A 21,693-nucleotide genomic window follows, 5' to 3' on the forward strand; every position below is an offset into this window, starting at 1 on the left:
GTGAATTACTGATTATAATTTGTAAATTACATTGGTATAAAACATATTTTCCATTATCAACCATAATTAAATACCATATGTCAAGAAATTGTGCAATTCTCATATGATGGACTTATGCTCTTTTTTTTACAACAAAGGTACGTCATTAAATTGGCTGATGCTCATTAGCATCCACGATTCGAATTCCTAGCACGTTTGATCATATGATAGAAAACAGTGTGGTTATCATTTTTCTAGAACCTTTAGGGAAATTTCAAGAACATTCCTTGCATTAAAATGTTATTATCTTAGCATTATGCAATGACTCATTACAATTTGTACTTTAAAGGGGTGGGATTGGCCAAGGGTGTATGGACTTGTCAGTATTTTCCTGCTTAATTCTTTTGGCCCATTTTGGTTTCATATTGCTGGCCTGAATTGCCCATAGCCTAATATTATATTTGCAACTGTAGCTAATCATTGAATAACTGTTCATAAGAATGTTAAATCTCAATTATCCATCACTGTAAATATGTCATTCATCTGGAACAAGCAAAACGTTCGACCATCAACTGATCGGATAACTTATGACGGCAAAAAAAGGCCTACTGTTATCAGTAACACACTGACCTACGTAAACTGGAGATGTTCTGTTGAAAAAATTATACTGTAAGTGGTGAGAACGCTAGTATTTCTGCACTAAGCAGCTTGTCAATAGTTGATCAGCGCTAGTTAATGGTGCATTGATGGACCAGCATGACAGAATCTACTATATAATTGTCTAAGGGTCACTTCTGTCTGTCCTTCTGTCTGTCTGTCTGTCACGGATATTCATTGGTCGCGGCCTCTGTCTGTCATGGAAATGCAAGTCACTGATTGGTCTCGCAAGCTGCCTGTCATGGCAATCAGTGACGGTCACAGTCCGATTAGTCCCTCCTTACTCCCCTGCAGTCAGTGCCCGGCGCCCGCTCCATACTCCCCTCTAGTCACCGCTTACACAGGGTTAATGCTAGCAGTAACAGACCGTGTTATGCCGCGGGTAACTCACTCCGTTACCACCGCTATTAACCCTGTGTGATCAAGTTTTTACTATTGATGTTGCCTATGCAGCATCAATAGTAAAAAGATCTAATGTTAAAAATAATAAAAAAACAAAAAACCTGCTATTCTCACCTTCCATAGTCTGACGATGCGCTCGCGCCTGCCGCCAGCTTCTGTTCCCAGAGATGCATTGCGAAATTACCCAGAAGACTTAGCGGTCTCGCAAGATCGCTAAGTGATCTGGGTAAATTCGCAATGCATCCTGGGAACGAAAGATGGCGGCAGCTGCGCGCACATCACCAGAGGTTCGTTGGATCTACGTTGGATCTACGCTGGATCCCGGCGGCTGAGTATATAACTATTTTTTATTTTAATTATTTTTTTTAACAAGGATATGGTGCCCACACTGCTAAATACTACGTGGGCTGTGTTAGATACCGCGTGGCTGCTATATACTACTTGGCCAGTGTTAGATACTATGTGGGCTGTGTTCTATACTGCGTGGGCTGCGTTATATACTACATGGCTGCTATGTACTACGTGGGCAGTGTTATATACTACGTGGCTGTGTGCTATACTGCGTGCTATATACTACGTGGCCACTGTTAGATACTATGTGGGCTGTGCTATATATTACATGGGCTATGTTATATATTACATGGCCAGTGTTACATACTAAATGGGCTGTGTTATATATTGCGTGGCTGCTATATACTGCGTGGCTGCTATATACTGTGTGGGCTGTGTTATATACTACGTTGGCTGTGTTATTTACTGTGTGGCCTATATTAACGCATCGGGTATTCTACAATATGTATGTATGTCTATAGCAGCCACATGGTATATACCACAGGCCACATAGTACTCCTATATACTACGCGACCTGTGCTATATACTATGTGGCCGCTATATACATACATATTCTAGAGTACCCAATGCGTTAGAGTCGGGCCACCATCTAGTGCAGTATAACAGGTCAGGAAGTGAATGATAACAAGTCAGAAAGGCAATAAACAACTGGAAATCATTGTTCCTTATCTCTGAAAACACTTGTTCTCTGCACAGGATGGTATTGAGAACACTTCATCTTAACTTGAGTATCCTACGTTTAGGAGGCACTGCAATAGTAGAAAAATATGTATATTTTTGCCAAGTGGATTATGAATTAAAGTTCTGAATCTGTGAAGTTACTTAATAAGATGAAATGCACAAAAAAGTCAGCCGAGTACAGTATCTTATATGTATGCAGGTGCACTGACTGGCCATGAAAGATGACATTGGGAAATGAACAATTGGGCAAGTTAAATTTCATAATTCACCACATCCTTTGTTCTGATAGGAAATAAGTTGCTCTTCTGCTTATTAAAACACAGGAGCAGATAATTGAATGTGATAGCTCTCGATTGACCAACAGTTATTGAAGATCTAGCATAGAATAACTGCACAACTGCACATTTTGGTGACAACCTACAAATAGGAGTAAATATTAAGATACGGTAAGTTTTCACTTGTGCATAAAATGGGAAAGTGCCTTCTAATTATTTTAAAAAATGTACTCTATTAAAAGAGCCCTGGGAACTAAAAATCAGTTACCTGAAAAAAATAAATATGCATGCTTTGTCCCAATTAATTGCAATATGGGGCTATGACATGGTTACTGGAAGTATGTAAAATTGTGTTAACACCAGACATCGGACATTAATATAGGAATGAAGACGTCTGCTATAATTGTGGATTTCCCACTAGCCGAGATCGAAGAATATAGTTTTTGTAAAGTGACTGTAAGACCACCTTAACATATCAATGCACAGACTAGTCTCCTGATCTGAACTCAACAGCATCACAGGCATACACAAGGTTGTGAAACTGGGGTTTGGAGAACGTAGACATGGATGTCTGAAACAAGTCTAACATATGTAACAAAGATTAGCTTTTTTTTGTTGTTAATGTTTATTGTACAAAAGCAGGCACACATACTATGTAAGGATGATTTTAACATAAAACTATTATCATTGAATCAGTTTCCAGAACATAGAATGGTGGCGAATTTGGCCTCATGTTTTCTAAAGTGTAAAAACTATCTACAGTCTCAGGGAGGGCAGTGAAAACCAGCTATAATGAGGTGGAAAGCACATGAAGAGGAAAAAAGTGCAGGCTAAATATATAAACTACTATGTAGTCTAAAGAAAGAAATAAGACTGAACATAATTTCAATTTTTTCAGAGAACAAGTTATTTGATAAATGAATAATTACACTTTCTCAGAAAGTTTTAGGTTCCTCTTGTAAATTTTTTTTATTGACTCTCATATTGTTTCATTTTTTTATAGCCAAACCATATAACAGTACACTAAAATAAAGGAAAATTTAACCTGTAGAAACATTTTGGGCTGCTTCCAAATAACAGCATTCAGTATTGTATTTGCAGCTGTTTCTTGTGCAGTTGAACCAAGGCTCAGATTTAGGTCAGGTATCTGTTTATAGCACCTATTTATGGAAATATATAATAAATATCATTGCTTTACATAATCCTATTTTTTTAGAACATTTTTAAAAAGTTCCTGTTCTGAATCTTTTTTTGTTATACAATTTTCTCTCAAGCAAAACACTTCTACATAGTGGGCTAGTCCTTACTCAACAATTTTGGTGACTCAACATTGAAGCACAAATAAATAACTGATTCACTTAGTTCTATACTTGCTGCCAACAAATATTACAAATTGGACCTCGTGGGTGGTAGTGTTCTCAATTTGCTTAGTGCACATAATAGTACAGGCTATGGTGGTATGTACAGTACAAGTGGTTGAAATGTTAAGTATGGTTAAAAACAAGAGTAAATGGATAGTTTCAGCAAAAAAATCAAACAGAGAAGAAAACGTAGCCCTATTAAAGGTTTTTCTAAAATACAACTATTATAAATTTACTTGAACACAGTAGAACCAAAAACACTCAAGTTTCAAAAAATCACAGTAATCCGCAAGTGCAAGTAAAAAGATGTAAAAAGCAGGGTATTTGGTTGATACCTTTTTTGCAAAAAATGTATACTAAGCTGCTCCACCAAACGTCAAGGTATACCCATATCAGAGCAGTCCTAACTGATGTATGCAATCCCTATCTGATGTATTTAAAAAACTGATCATCTGTATATTACCTGTGTGAACAGCGTTCAGAGAGGAAAAGTCCATGTGGACATGCTGAGTGGAACAGCTTTTGTGCAGATAGCCCAAGAGGAGTGGTGGGTAACTCCCTAGTCTTATAAACACAAGAGAACAATTATGGAAACAGGAACACATGGGCTACTTGCACAGTGAACAAGTCTGTAGGAACATGTTCACTCACAGGGTATTTGGCTGATACGTTTTTGTTCTACTATGCTCTTTTGTGTCTTCAAGGTTCTTGGTGGTGTGTGAACATGTTCCTACAGACTTGTTCACTGTGCAAGTAGCCCATGTGTTCACACAGGTAATATACAGATGATCAGGTTTTTAAATATATCAGATAGGGATTTGTTATGATCTGGTGGTTTAGGAGCAACATGAGACGAGCTCTGAAGGAAGTGGTACCTGTACTGACCGCAGTCCCTAAGCTCAACACAACACTAGAAGTAGCCGTGGGATGCTCCTGACACTCCCTAGGCACCTCGTCACAGCCTGAGAACTAACTACCCCTAAAGATAGAAACAGGAAAACTATCTTGCCTCAGAGAAAATCCCCAAAGGATAGATAGCCCCCCACAAGTAATGACTGTGAGTGGAGAGGGAAAAGACATACACAGAATGAAACCAAGATGAGCACAGGAGGCCAGTCTAGCTAGATAGATAGGACAGGATGGAATACTGTGCGGTCAGTATAAAACACTACAAAGAATCCATACAGAGTTTACAAAAATCTCCACACCTGACTAAAGGTGTGGAGGGTAAATCTGTTTCCCAGAGCTTCCAGCTACACAGAATTAATTCATACTGACAAGCTGGACAAACATAGAAAGCACAGAACGGATAAGTCCACAACCTGTGGACAGAAAAGAGCAAGCAAGGACTTAGCTTTGCTGAACTGGTCAGGATAACAGGGAAATCCAAAGAGATGTGAATCCAACCAGGAACCATTGACAAGTGGCACAAGCTGAAGGAAAGGGCCAGGCTAAATAGCCGAGCAGGATAGACAATCAGTGGAAGCAGCTGCTGACTGCTAAATCCAATGAGCAGCCATTCCACTTAAAACCACCGGAGGGAGCCCAAGAGCAGAACTCACAAAAGTGCCACTTACAACCACCGGAGGGAGCCCAAGAGCGGAATTCACAACAGTACCCTCCCTTGAGGAGGGGTCACTGAACCCTCACCAGAGCCCCCAGGCCGATCAGGACGAGCCAAGTGAAAAGCACAAATCAAATCGGTGGCATGGACATCGGAGGCAACAACCCAAGAATTATCCTCCTGGCCATAACCCTTCCACTTGACAAGATACTGAAGCCTCCGCCTCGAAAAACGAGAATCCAAAATTTTCTAAACCTCATATTCCAACTCTCCCTCAACCAACACCGGGGCAGGAGGATCAACTGAGGGAACAACGGGCACCACATATCTTCGCAACAAAGATCTATGGAAAACATTATGAATGGCAAAAGAGGCTGGAAGAGCCAAACGAAAAGACACCGGATTGATAATTTCAGAAATCTTATAAGGACCAATAAACCGAGGCTTAAACTTAGGGGAAGAAACCTTCATAGGAACATGACGAGAAGACAACCAAACCAAATCCCCCACACGAAGCCAGGGACCAACACACCGACGGCGGTTAGCAAAACGTTGAGCCCTTTCCTGAGACAACGTCAAATTGTCCACCACATGAGTCCAAATCTGCTGCAGCCTGTCCACCACAGAATCCACACCAGGACAATCAGAAGGCTCAACCTGCCAAGAAGAAAAATGAGGATGAAAACCAAAATTACAAAAGAAAGGTGAAACCAAAGTAGCCGAACTAGCCCGATTATTAAGGGCAAACTCACCCAACGGCAAGAAAGACACCCAATCATCCTGATCAGCAGACACAAAGCATCTCAAATAGGTCTCCAAGGTCTGATTAGTTCGCTCAGTTTGGCCATTAGTCTGAGGATGAAACGCCGAAGAAAAAGACAAATCAATGCCCATCCTAGCACAAAAGGCCCACCAAAACCTAGAGACAAACTGAGAACCTCTGTCAGACACAATATTCTCCGGAATGCCATGCAAACGAACCACATGCTGAAAAAACAATGGAACCAAATCTGAGGAGGAAGGCAACTTAGGCAAAGGTACCAGATGGACCATTTTAGAGAACCGGTCACAAACAACCCAGATAACAGACATCTTCTGGGAAACAGGAAGATCCGAAATAAAATCCATGGAAATATGCATCCAGGGCCTCTCAGGGACCGGCAAAGGCAAAAGCAACCCACTAGCGCGGGAACAGCAAGGCTTGGCTCGGGCGCAAGTCCCACAGGACTGCACAAAAGAACGCACATCACGCGACAAGGAAGGCCACCAAAAGGACCTGGCAACCAAATCTCTGGTACCAAAAATCCCAGGATGACCAGCCAACACTGAACAATAAACCTCAGAAATCACCTTACTTGTCCATCCATCAGGAACAAACGCTTCCCCACTGGACAGCGGTCAGGCCTATCAGCCTGAAATTCCCGAAGCACCCGCCGCAAATCAGGGGAGATGGCAGAAAGAATCACCCCTTCCTTAAGAATGCCAACCGGCTCAAGGACTCCAGGAGAATCAGGCGAAAAACTCCTAGAGAGGGCATCAGCCTTAACATTCTTAGATCCCGGAAGATACGAGACCACAAAATCAAAACGGGAGAAAAACAGGGACCAACGAGCCTGTCTAGGATTCAGCCGCTTGGCCGACTCGAGGTAAATCAGATTCTTATGATCAGTCAAGACCACAATGCGGTGCTTAGCTCCCTCAAGCCAATGTCGCCACTCCTCAAACGCCCACTTCATAGCCAACAACTCCCGATTGCCAACATCATAATTGCGTTCCGCAGGCAAAAACTTTCTGGAAAAAAAGCACACAGTTTCATCAAAGAACCATCAGAATCCCTCTGAGACAAAACAGCCCCTGCCCCAATCTCAGAAGCGTCAACCTCAACCTGAAAAGGAAGAGAAACATCCGGCTGACGCAACACAGGGGCAGAAGTAAATCGGCGTTTAAGCTCCCGAAAGGCCTCAACAGCCGCAGAGGACCAATTCGTCACATCAGCGCCTTTCTTCGTCAAATCAGTAAGGGGCTTAACCACACTGGAAAAGTTGGCAATGAAACGGCGATAGAAATTAGCAAAGCCCAAAAATTTTTGAAGGCTCTTCACAGATGTGGGTTGAATCCAGTCATGAATAGCTTGGACCTTAACAGGATCCATTTCCATAGACGAGGGAGAAAAAATAAAACCCAAAAAAGAGACCTTCTGAACTCCGAATAGGCACTTAGACCCCTTCACAAATAAAGCATTATCACAAAGGATCTGGAACACCATCCTGACCTGCTTCACATGAGACTCCCAATCATCGGAAAAAATCAAAATATCATCCAAATATACAACCATGAATTTATCAAGATAATTGCGGAAAATATCATGCATGAAGGATTGGAACACAGATGGAGCATTAGAGAGCCCGAATGGCATCACAAGGTATTCAAAATGGCCTTCTGGCGTATTAAATGCAGTTTTCCATTCGTCACCCTGTTTAATACGAACATGATTATATGCCCCTCGGAGGTCAATCTTAGTAAACCAACTAGCCCCCTTAATCTGAGCAAACAAATCAGAAAGCAAAGGCAAGGGGTATTGGAATTTGACCGTGATCTTATTAAGAAGACGATAATCTATACAGGGTCTCAAGGAGCCATCCTTCTTAGCAACAAAAAAGAAACTCGCTCCCAATGGTGACGAAGACGGCTGAATATGCCCTTTCTCCAAAGATTCCTTAACATAGCTCCGCATGGCGGCATGCTCTGGCACAGACAGATTGAAAAGTCGGCCCTTAGAGAACTTACAACCTGGAATCAAGTTAATAGCACAATCACAGTCCCTATATGGAGGAAGGGAACTGGACTTGGGCTCATCAAATACATCCTGGAAATCCAACAAAAACTCAGGGACCTCAGAAGAGGGGGAAGAGGAAATTGACATCAAAGGAACGTCACTATGTACCCCTTGACAACCCCAACTAGTCACAGACATAGTTTTCCAATCCAGCACCGGATTATGTTCCTGTAACCATGGATAACCCAGTACAACAACATCATGCAGGTTATGCAACACCAGAAAACGACAATTTTCCTGATGAGCAGGAGCCATGTACATGGTCATCTGCCTCCAGTACTGAGGTTTATCCTTGGCCAATGGTGTAGCATCAATGCCCCTCAAAGGAATACGGCTCTGCAAAGGCTGCAAGGAAAAACCACAGCGCCTGGCGAATTCTAAGTCCATTAAGTTCAGGGCAGTGCCTGAATCCACAAATGCCATGACAGAAAAGGACGACAATGAGCAAATCAGGGTCACAGATAAAAGAAATTTAGGCTGTACAGTACTAATGGTAACAGACCTAGCGACCCTCCTAGTACGTTTAGGGCAATCAGAAATAACATGAGCAGAATCACCACAGTAAAAACACAGCCTATTCTGATGTCTGAATTCCTGCCGTTCAGTTCTAGTCAAAATCCTATCACATTGCATAGGTTCAGGACTCAGAGGACACTGCCATATGGTGCATAGCTTTGCGCTCGCGCAGACGCCGATCAATCTGAATGGCTAGAGACATAGATTCGCTCAAACCAGTAGGTGTAGGGAAGCCCACCATAACATCTTTAAGGGCTTCAGAAAGACCTTTTCTGAAAATAGCAGCCAGAGCATCCTTATTCCATTTAGTGAGCACAGACCATTTCCTAAATTTCTGGCAGTATAATTCTTCCGCTTCCTGACCTTGACACAAGCCCAACTGGGTTTTTTCTGCATGATCCACAGAATTAGGTTCGTCATACAATAATCCGAGCGCTTGAAAAAATACGTCTACATTCAGCAATGCCGGATCCACTGATTCAAGGGAGAATGCCCAGTCCTGAGGGTCACCACGCAGCAAGGATATGATGATTTTAACTTGCTGAATGGGATCACCAGAAGAACGGGGTTTCCAAGCAAAAAACAATCTGCAGTTATTTTTAAAGTTCAAAAACTTGGATCTGTCCCCAAAAAACAAATCAGGAGTAGGAATTCTAGGCTCCAAAGCCGGAGTCTGGACAACATAATCTTGGATACTCTGTACTCTTGCAGCAAGTTGATCCACACGAGAAAATAAACCCTGAACATCCATGCCAGAGCATAAATCCTGAACCACCCAGAGATCAAGAGGAAAAAAAAGACAGAACAGAGCACAGAAAAAAAAATGGCTCAGAATTTTTTCCTTCTTTTGAGATGCATTTAATTCATTTTTGGCCATTTGTACTGTTATGATCTGGTGGTTTAGGAGCAACATGGGACGAGCTCTGAAGGAAGTGGTACCTGTACTGACCACAGTCCCTAAGCTCAACACAACACTAGAAGTAGCCGTGGGATGCTCTTGACACTCCCTAGGCACCTCGTCACAGCCTGAGAACTAACTACCCCTAAAGATAGAAACAGGAAAACTATGTTGCCTCAGAGAAAATCCCCAAAGAATAGATAGCCCCCCACAAGTAATGACTGTGAGTGGAGAGGGAAAAGACATACACAGAATGAAACCAGGATGAGCACAGGAGGCCAGTCTAGCTAGATATAGATAGGACAGGATGGAATACTGTGTGGTCAGTATAAAACACTACAAAAAATCCACACAGAGTTTACAAAAATCTCCACACCTGACTAAAGGTGTGGAGGGTAAATCTGTTTCCCAGAGCTTCCAGCTACACAGAATTAATTCATACTGACAAGCTGGACAAACATAGAAAGCACAGAACGGATAAGTCCACAACCTGTGGACAGAAAAGAGCAAGCAAGGACTTAGGTTTGCTGAACTGGTCAGGATAACAGGGAAATCCAAAGAGATGTGAATCCAACCAGGAACCATTGACAAGTGGCACAAGCTGAAGGAAAGAGCCAGGCTAAATAGCCGAGCAGGATAGACAATCAGTGGAAGCAGCTGCTGACTGCTAAATCCAAGGAGCAGCCATTCCACTTAAAACCACCGGAGGGAGCCCAAGAGCAGAACTCACAAAAGTGCCACTTACAACCACTGGAGGGAGCCCAAGAGCGGAATTCACAACAGGGATTGCATACATCAGTTAGGACTGCTCTGATATGGGTATACCTTGACGTTTGGTGGAGCAGCTTAGTATACATTTTTTGCAAAAAATGTATCAACCAAATACCCTGTTTTTACATCTTTTTACTAGCCCTTGCGGATTACTGTGATTTTTTGAAACTGAATGTTTTTGGTTCTACTATGCTCTTTTGTGTCTTCAAGTTTCTTGGTGGTGTGTGAACATGTTCCTACAGACTTGTTCACTGTGCAAGTAGCCCATGTGTTCCTGTTATTATAAATTTACATTGAAAACTGTGGGAAATTTCTAGTCAATGATTGACGGATATAATCATAGCAAAAAATGTAAATTTACTCCTGCAAAATCTATGCAGCTTAAGGCTATCATTAGGGTGGAGTGTTTATGTTTTTCACATTGTGTTTAGGCCAATATGATGGGCGATTATGCCAGCACTTTATTGCTGTACCCTGAGGCGCCCTCACAATCATAAGAGGCTGAAACACATCGAGCCATGATTTCGGACCGGCATGGACTGGTGAAATTTGGATAGGGTCAATATTCGCCCCATGCATCAATTCATGGGCCTTGTACGAAGCAAAAGGAATTAAAGCTAAGTGAATACACTACTATAGCTTTGAATATGACATTTCTGTATTTCTATTTAGAATTTATTGTTTGGTAAGGGTTGTTTATAGTGAAAGTCTTCAGAGATAGCCACCACTGAGTGAGGCGTGTCACATCGTTCTCAGGACCAACTTCTATGGTCATGCCTGGAAAAGATCTTTAATAGGATCTTAATAGGGGTATATATTATCTGGACACCTTTATATAGTCATACTAGATGGTGGCCCGATTCTAACGCATCGGGTATTCTAGAATATGCATGTCCACGTAGTATATTGCCCAGCCACATAGCATATTGCCCAGCCACATAGTATATTGCCCAGTGACGTAGTATATTGCCCAGCCACGTAGTATATTGCCCAGTGATGTAGTATACAGCACAGAGCCACGTAGTATATTGCACAGCGACATAGTATACAGCACAGAGCCACGTAGTATATTGCCCAGCCACGTAGTATATTGCCCAGCTACATAGTATATTGCCCAGCCACGTAGTATATTGCACAGCGACGTAGTATACAGCACAGAGCCACATAGTATATTGCCCAGCCACGTAGTATATTGCCCAGCCACGTATGTCACAGATTAAAAAATAAAAAATAAACATACTCACCTTCCGATCCAAGGGCCCCTTGTAATTCTGTCGCCTGTGCGCGGTGCATGCGGCAGCTTCCGGTCCCAGGGTGTGATGACGTCGCGGTCACATGACCCTGACCTCATGGCAGGTCCTTCTCGCGCAGGCGCACATGACCTGTGATGACATCACGTTCACATGACCGTGATGTCATGGCAGGTCCTTGTCGCATACCATCCTTAGCACCAAAACCTGCCGCTTGCATGGAGCGGTCACCGGAGCGTCGCGAGGAGCGGGAAAGGTGAGTATATAATGATTTTTTATTTTTTTATTATTTTTAACATTAGATCTTTTTACTATTAACGCTGCATAGGCAGCATCAATTGTAAAAACTTGGTCACACAGGGTTAATAGCGGTGGTAACGGAGTGAGTTACCCGTGGCATAACGTGGTCCGTTACCGCTGGCATTAACCCTGTGTGAGCGGTGACTGCAGGGAGTATGGAGCGAGTGTCGGGCACTGACTGCAGGGGAGTAGGGAGGGACTAATCGGACTGTGGCCGTCGCTGATTGGTCGCGGCAGCCATGACAGGCAGCTGGCGAGACCAATCAGCGACTTGGATTCCATGACAGACAGAGGCCGCGACCAATGAATATCTGAGCCAGACAGAAGGACAGAAAGACGGAAGTGACCCTTAGACAATTATATAGTAGATATTTAGATTGTCTTACCTTATTTTTTTTTATATGGTGGTCCCTTTAACCCTCCAAATTAAACTGCGTATGGGACTTTTTATGCACTTTACTGGGATTTATACTAATAGGGTTGTCCATTTATACTCATATATATTGAATTATTCATGTTTTATATAGAGTATTTTAATGCATATCAATAAAGGTTTACATATTTTATTTGGAGTGTATTTTTCTCGCATATCACATTGCTTTATACATGTAGCACATCTTGTATTTAAATAAGATAAATCTTTAAAAATCCATTGAAAATTAGGTTGCTGAAACCATTCAATTCAAATTCAATTACTGCTCTCAGCAGGGAATTTTATGTGAAATGAAAATTCTACTTGGTTCCTTGCATTTACATTGTATAACAGATACTAATACATACATTTACTTTACTTTGTTTCAGAAAATTGTACCATGTTTTCATTTAATTGAATGTAAACCTTAATGAAAAACAATGAAATTTAACTCTTTCATGACCAGGTAATTTTTTCATTTTTGCGCTCTCGTCTTTTCCTTGTCTTCTTGCAAAAGCTATAACTTTTTTATGTTTCCTTTGACATAGAAGTATGAAGGCTTTTTACTGTGGGAGGAGTTGAAATTTTGAATTACAGTTGAAACTCAAAGTTTATATATACTATATAAAAAGACACATATGCATGTTTTTCTCAATATTGGATATGAAATCAGAATAAACCTTCCACAAGCTTCTCACAATAGTTGGTTCGAATTTGGACCCATTCCTCCTGACAAAACTGGCGTAACTGATCCAGGTTTTTAGGCTGCCTTGCTTGCGCCTGCCTTTTCAGATTTGTCCATAAATATTCAATTATATTGAGATCAGGGCCTTGTGATGGCCGCTTTAAAACATTGACTTTGTTATCCTTAAGCAATTTTGTTACCATTTTGGCAATATGCTTGTCCATTTGGAAGACCCATTTCCACAAAAGCTTTAACTTCCTGGCTGATTTCTTGAGATGTTGCTTTACTATTGCCACTTAATTTTCTTTTCTCATGATACCATCTATTTTGTGAAATGCACCAGTCTCTTCTGCAGCACAACAACCCCACAACATGATGCTGCCACCCCTGTGTTTCACAGTGGGGATGGTGTTCTTGGGCTTCCAAGCTTCTCCCTCTTTCCTCCAAACGTAATGATGGTCATTATGCCCAAAAAGATAAATGTTAGTTTAATCAGACCACAGGACGTCTCCAAAAATTAAGGTCTCTGTTCCTGTGTGCATTTGCAAACATTAATCTGGCTTTTTTTTGTTTCTTTTGAAGTAATAACTTCTTCCTGGCAGAGTTGTCTTTCAGCGCAAGCTGATACAGTACTCGTTTCACTGTGGATATTGACACAATCTTACCAGCTTCCGCAATCATCTTCAAAAGTTCTTTTTTTTGTCCTTGGGTTGACGTGCACATGTTGAACCAAAGCACATTCATCTCTTGGGACACAGAACCAATCTCCTTCCTGAGCGATATGATGGCTGGACATTCCCATCTTGTTTGCACTTGCATACTATTGTTTATAAAAATGAACAAGGCACCCTCAGGTATCTTGAAAATATACCCAAGGATCAGCCTTACTTGTGCAAGTCCAATATCCTCTTCCTGATACCTTGACAGATTGCTTGAGACTTTCCAATGATGCTACACAAAGAAGCAGTGTGTTTCAGGTGTGCATTAAAATATATCTACAGGTGTGTCTCTCTAACTCAGATGTTTAAAAAAAACCAGAAGCTTCCAAACACATGGCATCATCATATGGGCAGTCCATAATTGTTTAAAGGCATAGTAATCTAGTGTATGTAAATTTTTGACTTTGCAGTAAGTAATACAAATACCTTAAAATATTCTCTCTCTTTAATTATTCTGGCATTTGGAAAATATTAACAATTATGGTAATCCTAATGGACCTAAAACGGGAAAGGTTTATTCTGATTTCATGTCAGATATTGAGAAAAACATGCATATGTGTCTTTTTATACAGTGTATGCAAACTTCTAGTTTGAACTGTATATCATCTATTTTTGTCATTGTTTTTGCGTTTTGCTTTTACAGAGTTCATTATGTAGTAAACATTACCTAGAAACATGATTCTGAAAGTTAGTACGATTATAGCAATACCAAACTTGCAAAGTTTTTTTTATTTATGTGATGAAAATAAATTCAGAATTTTGATTTTTTTTTGCTTTGTGTCGACTTGCCACACATCTTTGCAGTCTATAGAAAAAAATCTTAGTCTCCTATGGAGCTCAACCTGAGGCACCACCCAATCCCTCTCTTTATATGCCACTGCCAATGATTGTCAGCAGCATCTAAATGGTTAACAGCAGCAGCCTGGCTGCAGCTGTTAAGAACAGTCCTGGCTTTGTAACATAGATAATATCTACAGTGTGTGGAGGGAGTTCAGCTTCTGAACCCCCTCCACCCTTGCAGATTTGAGCCCAGCATAATGATTCAGGTCCTAATGCAGGAAATGGTTAGCTAACCACAGTTATCATTATTACTATTTTTGTTTTCAGTAATATCTTATTTACTTCCTAAAGGGGCACTCTCAAGAATTTTTTTTTACTAAATACGTGTATATGTGCATGTAGTGTAGTGTCAGTGTAATGATAAACTCACCTACTGCCACCTTCTCTAGTATCTTGCACCATTCTAATCTTCTTAGTGATGTCACCGTTGTTCAGACTAGCCGGCTCACTCTATCCGCTATATGTAAATAGGAAATCTGTTTTAATATGTACCTCTATGGAGCCTCGTATTGATGCTCCATAGGCTTTCATTGTAAATGCCCCCTCTGGGTCACACAGAGTGCAGTACGATCCGGAGAGTCTGAAGAGCAGTGATGTCATTGAGAAGAGAAGCAGAATACCGTGGGATAATGAAGAAGGCAGCAATTGATAAGTGTGTTAATACACACACACTGCAGCATATACACGTATACACAGATTAAGTAAAAAAATACTTAATGGAAGTGCTTCTTTAAACATATTCACAATAAGTTTCATGTCAGCCAAAGTCACAACTTAAAACTGGCAAAGAAACTGTTCTGTAGTTACCGTCTTTATTCTAAGAACTTATACAAGGATATATTTAATTTTGGCACATTTATGCTGCTGTAAAGGGTATGTAAAAAGTATTCAACCTGTCATGGGCCCAGAACTGGTCTGCCCATCTACCAAATATGCCTTTTTGAGAGTGGACCACTTACAGTAGATCCACCTTACTTATAACTGTATCAATATTTTCAGGAATTTCATACCAGTAAAAACTGTGAGAAAACATAGACACTATTACAATATATAGGCACAGAAGTAAGCAGTATTACGATATGGAGCTACGATATGGAGGCACAGAGGGACACTAGTACAATTTTTGAAGTAAAGAGGGGGAACTATTTAAATTTGGTGGCAGATAGGGGGTACCATTACTTTGTGGAGGTGCAGAAGGGGGCTCTATTTAATATGGGGATGAAAAATAGGGCCTATAATTTTATGGTGGCACAATGGGGGTATTATTGTTATGTGGAGCCATAATGGGAAATTATTATAACATTACTATTATCAATTATATGGATGTATTGAGTAGGCACTATTACAAAATTGAGACAGATATGGGACAATAAGACTACAATGGGGAAAATAAGTATTTGATATGCTGCAGATTGGTATATTATTGCACAATAGACTCTTGCATACACATATAGGTAATGCATAGCATGGGCTTGTAAACTGTGGTGTCTGTTCACATGGGATGCATTTGGATAGCGCTGGGCAGCCTGCCTGATCGAATAGTATGGGCGTCACTAAAAGGCTATCAACCTGGATGCTGTGCATTACCTATATGTGAACAGCGCCCTATACAAGCCTCTATTGTGCAATAATATGCCAAGCAACCACCCTCTCCATGGATTGGTAGGCCGTGAGTGGTTGTCTCATTGGTATTTTTGCACCTTAACTACATTGGTCTGCTGCATCCTGAGTGCATTTGTTTAGAAACCTGATCAGGTGAACATCACTGCCTTTTTTCTGCTGTGTTATTTTGAATTTTTGGAGAATTTTAAGTCTTCTTTCTGTGGCTTTGATTTTAGTGTTAGGACTTGCAAGCGTGAGTACCCTTGGTGCAGGTTTCGAGCTTGCATATCTTAGTCAAAATATTGACTAATATCTCACATATTTTTATGTGTATTTTCTGCATTTTATTTTTCAGGGTGCAGCCAGGCCCATTTGGTCTTGTAAACTGTGGTGTCTGTTCACATGGGATGCATTTGGGCAGCCCGCCTGATTGAATAGTATGGGCATCACTAATAGGCTGCTAACCTGGATGCTGTGCATTACCTATTTGTGAACAACTCAGTGGTAAGAGTGCTGAAAAAACAAACTGCCATATATATCAGCTTATGAATGGAAAAAATAATCATGATTGTCTTGGATAACTAGGAAAGAGAACAAGTATGATCAGAAAGAACAACACCTGTGAGACAGTGAATGTATCTGTGCAAGATATACTTATATGTTCTAGAAATCACTGATGCAGAACTGGTGCCTATAGCAATGGTCACTGGATGCTGGTAATAGTGATCTTAGTACAGTGTTTTTTGTATGGTAACATTATTACTACTGTATATGGTGGTCATATGTGGTTTTGTTATTGGGGTAATTGTCGCTTGCAGTATTCATAGTGATATTAGTTTTGGAACATACGTTTTTGCTAATCAGTATCGTGTATTATTTGGTCACTATGTGGTAGCAATATGTGGTCATTCCATTGTGGTATTATTTGTTCTTTGTTTAGTGATATAAATCGGTAACATTGGTATGGTTAACCTGAATTTTGTTTATTTAGCATAACAGTGACTTGCACAGTGGTATGAGTAGTGTATGTACATAGAGTATTTCACAATCACTGCACAGCAAGTGGGCATATGTATGTGTTGAAATGCTGGGGTTGAATTTCAGTACAAGTACAGTGGTGACTGGGCTCCAAACTCATACTTGAATGCGCAGCTCTACAGCATCCTGCTCACAATTATTTGATTATAAATAATATAACTATAGTGTAATGGATAATTATAGGGTATGTCAAATACAACATGTATTGTAATTACTTAAGCTACTTCCTGCAGACAATAATACCGGCATAAAGGTGGGAACTTTACATACAATTCTGCTGCCTCTATTACTTATTTTTCGCCCACTGCTTGTCTCCTGTCAGTGGATGACGGGTCACTCTTCTTTCAGTGGCCTATCTCTCCCATTAAATGGCCTCTGTCACCCCCTCCAGCCGTTATAAACTAAATGAGCCATCTTGTGCAGCAGTAATGCTGCATTCTAACAAGGTGGCTCTTATAGTTTTTGGTGCAGTTATTGCCAAAATAAAGCATTTTATAATTTCGCCAAAATACCTTTCTTTAGCCAGGGAGGCAGGTCTTAACCCCCCTGCTGCAAACGACACACTGCCGTCCCTCAAGTCTTCAGGGGCGCCGGGCTCCACCCCCTCCGTGCTGTTTTCCTATGAAATCCGGTGCCTGCGCTGTTTAGTACTGGCTGGTGCAGGCGCAGTGAGCTCTGGCCGTCTGACCTCAGATTCAGTCTTGCAGACTGCGCCTGTGCGGCCAGTGCGGCAACCCAGCTAATGAATCACAGCCCCGCAGTGTGTTATGCATTATGCACAGTGCGGGGCTGGGATTCCCAAGCTGGGTTGCCGCACAGGCGCAGTCTGCAAGACTGCATGTGAGGTCAGACGGCCAGAGCTCACTGCGCCTGCACCATCCAGTACTAAACAGCGCAGGCACGGGATTTCATGGGAAAACAACGTGGAGGAGGCGGCGCCGGTGCCCCTGAAGATTTGAGTGATGGCAGTGTGACGTTTACAGCAGGGGGGTTAAGACCTGCCTCCCTGGCTAAAGAGAAGTATTTTGGCGAAATTATAAAACGCTTTATTTTGGCAATAACTGCACCAAAAACTAAAAGAGCCACCTTGTTAGAATGCAGCATTACTGCTGCACAAGGTGGCTCTTTTAGTTTATAACGGCTAGAGGGGGTGACAGAGGCCCTTTTACCAACCCTGGCATTCTTCTTCACTCTTGTTGCTCATTACTGCATAATTCATCCTAGTGAACAAGACTGTCAGTGCCTGGCACAATCTGTAAACTATGCAAATTGCACCAGACACTGACAGTTTTCTTCACCAGGACCTTATTTCACATGTCCTGCCCCATGGAATGACAGCACTTGCACTAGATCACAGGCAGAAGAGGCAGATCACTGAAACATGTGAAAGCTGTCAATCACTGACAGGAGACAGGCAACGGATGGGGAACAGGGAAGAGAGGCAGCAGAGCTGTAAGTACAGTATCCACCCACTCCATTTGCAGCTCAATTACATAATAATTACACTTCTGTAAAACATTAACCAAGATTTCTAATATAAAGGTGTTGATTCATTCAATTACCATTACAGTGTCTTTACATTGATGACATTAATTTGGGGTGAAAAAAGCTAATAACCGGTTCTCTTTAATATAAAACATGAATGTTTCTACAAAATAATTTTACTATTTAAATCAGGACAGTGAAACATGCCCCTTCTACTCTGCTATCTCCTTATTACCACCTGATAAACAGATATAAAGTATCCAAACACACCACTCAAAAAACGAGTGTTGAAAGAGTAACAAATTTTATTGAAGATACAATTAATACAAAATTATCAAAGTTACAAATAACCTATCACAAAACACACTCAGAGGAAAGGATTTTATACCCAAGCATAGTGCACAAAATAGGACAGAGGGAATATATGCAGGCTCTGGGATCATGTGACTTATATAAAAACACCAACACTTCAGCATGCAATAAATAGAACATAGCCATAATGGTCATAAAGTGCAGAGTGCAAATGCATAAATAAGTTAGCAAACATATGACAACCAACACATACCCATGATAGTACGCCTGTCCTCAATATCACAGATGCCCCGACGTGCGTTTCGTGTACCGCATTTTCAAGGGGAGAGTGTGACTCTCCTTAGTGTAGACTTATAAATAAAATCTGTGCATACATATGAAAGCAGCCATCTTGCTTAACCTACAATTAACTACAGTAGATATATTTTTTTCAATATGTTTCTTAAAAGTATATTTCATGTGTTTCATTTTCTTAAATTTTATAACATTGATGTTTAGTATAAAAAATTGTTGGTTTTCCAGTATATTTTGGCTATTCTGATTTATAGAGGTATTAGCAGATTGGGGCTAATTAAAATATAAACCTTTATTGAGTTACTCTTAAAACTCCAAATAGACAAGACATTTAAAGTGCATATGTGCCAAAATAAAAAAAGTAGTGCAAATATAAGACCATGTAGTAGTTTACCACCATATAGCTTTCTATCCGGTATTATTACACTGTTCGGCCCCTTCTACAACACTCTTCCCTTTCTCTGCCAGAAATAGTCTTAGTTCCGAGTATCAAGTAGTACCAGATCTCATATGTATCACAAAGATCCCCTAAGGCCTCTTTCACACTTCCGGCGGCAGTGTCCCGTCCTAATGCATTAGGAAGGCGTACCAATGGATGTTTACAAAATAGTATTAAAAAACACGCAACGCATCCAGTGTTATGACGGATACGTCACCTGAGTTTTTGTAGTGTAGATGTGGGATTTCGTATTCTGGGAGAGAGAGACTTTGCCCCGGGTTGGAATATGCTTCCAGGTATGCTCAGATGTAAAAAGTGCATCCGTCACTGGATTCCTGCGTTTCACGATGTGCGCAAGATACAGTGTCCATAGGCTACCATTCTGTGAAATGACGTATGCCACAGGAGGCATCGGGGAACGTTTTTCCACTGCAGACAAAAAACATTTCATGGAACGTTTTTTGGAAAAGACGGACCGTCAAATTCTGCAGGATCCAGTGCACGACGGACAAAACGTGTGGCCATCTGTCGCGATATGTTGCTAATACAAGTCTATGAGAAAAAACAGGATCCAAATTTTTTTGCAGGATCCTGTTTTCTCAAAAAACGACGTATCTCGACGGGACTACAAAGATGGAAGTGTGAAAGAGGCCTAAGGCAGTGAAAACACAGACCAAGAGTAAAGCTGGAATCCAATATCTAATCTAATTGATGCTACAAGATTAGAATTTCTGCCTAGACAAAGAATTAATACAAAATAAACATAATTTCTAATTATACTTATAATTGCTTAGTTAGTAGCCATGTGCTGAAGGAATAATACATGGCAATTGCTGCTTACTTTTATTTGCTTAAATAAATTTTAATTAACAAATTTTAACTATTTATAAAAGGGAGACATTAGGGTAATTCAGAGATTAGTATCAATATACAGATCTTGATACCCTAAAGGATAGTGGGGAGGGAAAAATAAAAAAAGGAGAGGAGAAGGGAGAAAATGAAGGACTAAAGAAAAAGGTAAACACTAGTGATGAGCGAATATACTCGTTACTCGAGATTTTCCCGAGCACGCTCGGGTGTCCTCCGAGTATTTTTAGTGCACTACGAAAATTACAGAACACAGAAAAAAGCTAGACTAACAGGTAGTTAGCCCAATAATTTTTACAAAAAAGGTAAGGCATGGTTTTCATTTAAGTATTTTTCCCAAGTGTTTTTAACTATTGCTAATCTATGTTCACAAGAATTATGCAATCACATTTTCTCTATTGTATCTTGAAGAGTAGGAATAGTAGCTCTTTTCCAATTTAATCCCTTTTTCCGACATCAGGTGTAATAGTACACCGATGTTGGATACTCTCCCTTTGATATGGGCTCCGGCGGTGAGCACAAATCATTCCAGGGAGCCCGCAATAGAAGAGGGTGGAATTGAGATCCACCCTCGGCTATTAACTAGCTAAGTGCTGCTGTCAAATGCTGACAGCAGCATTTAAATGGCGATTCCGGCAATCGCGCCCACATAACGTGATCACGAGTCACCGGCATGTCAGCATGAAAACCTGAGGTCTCCTGATCATTAACCAGAGTGGATAAAAGGATCACATGTGCCACCATTTAAGAAATAGCTTTAAGTCTAAGTTATACCGATTTTGATTGCTTAGTTAATATTATGTTGTGCAATATTTATTCACAGAATGTAGAAATAGATAAATCACCTACCTATGTGTAAGTCTTCTCTGACTGACACACACTGCAGTTTCCTGATTCTGGGCTATGCAAACTTTATGACGGTTACACTTCATTTTCAAACAAGGGTCTTTTGCTGGATCAAGAGCTGTAGAAAAACAAGTAAACTATTAAAAAACCAAATAAATGGGGTACATAAACATTATTGATTTTGTAAAATAACCATTCATTTTTAAACATTTGTTCTGTTAATTTGCAAGAATGAAAATCAAAGCTCAAAGTGACGTGAGTCATTGATAAACGAAAAGTTGACCTGCATAATTCCAAGACTATCCTGGCAGTG

At 40.7% G+C, this 21,693-nt stretch overlaps 1 protein-coding gene across 3 annotated transcripts in view; it reads right to left on the reverse strand.

Moving 5' to 3' along the window:
• The window catches only part of SPOCK3 (SPARC (osteonectin), cwcv and kazal like domains proteoglycan 3), a 577,897-nt gene that overhangs the window by 142,719 nt on the left and 413,485 nt on the right, over positions 1–21,693 (reverse strand). For all 3 annotated transcript variants that reach the window (XM_069744196.1, XM_069744193.1, XM_069744194.1), the window contains exon 4: positions 21,384–21,498. In XM_069744196.1, the coding sequence (XP_069600297.1) occupies positions 21,384–21,498 (115 nt within the window). The remainder of the gene's footprint in view (positions 1–21,383; positions 21,499–21,693) is intronic.

This window comes from Ranitomeya imitator, chromosome 1, assembly GCF_032444005.1.
Source record: "Ranitomeya imitator isolate aRanImi1 chromosome 1, aRanImi1.pri, whole genome shotgun sequence".
Classification (NCBI taxonomy): domain Eukaryota; kingdom Metazoa; phylum Chordata; class Amphibia; order Anura; family Dendrobatidae; genus Ranitomeya; species Ranitomeya imitator.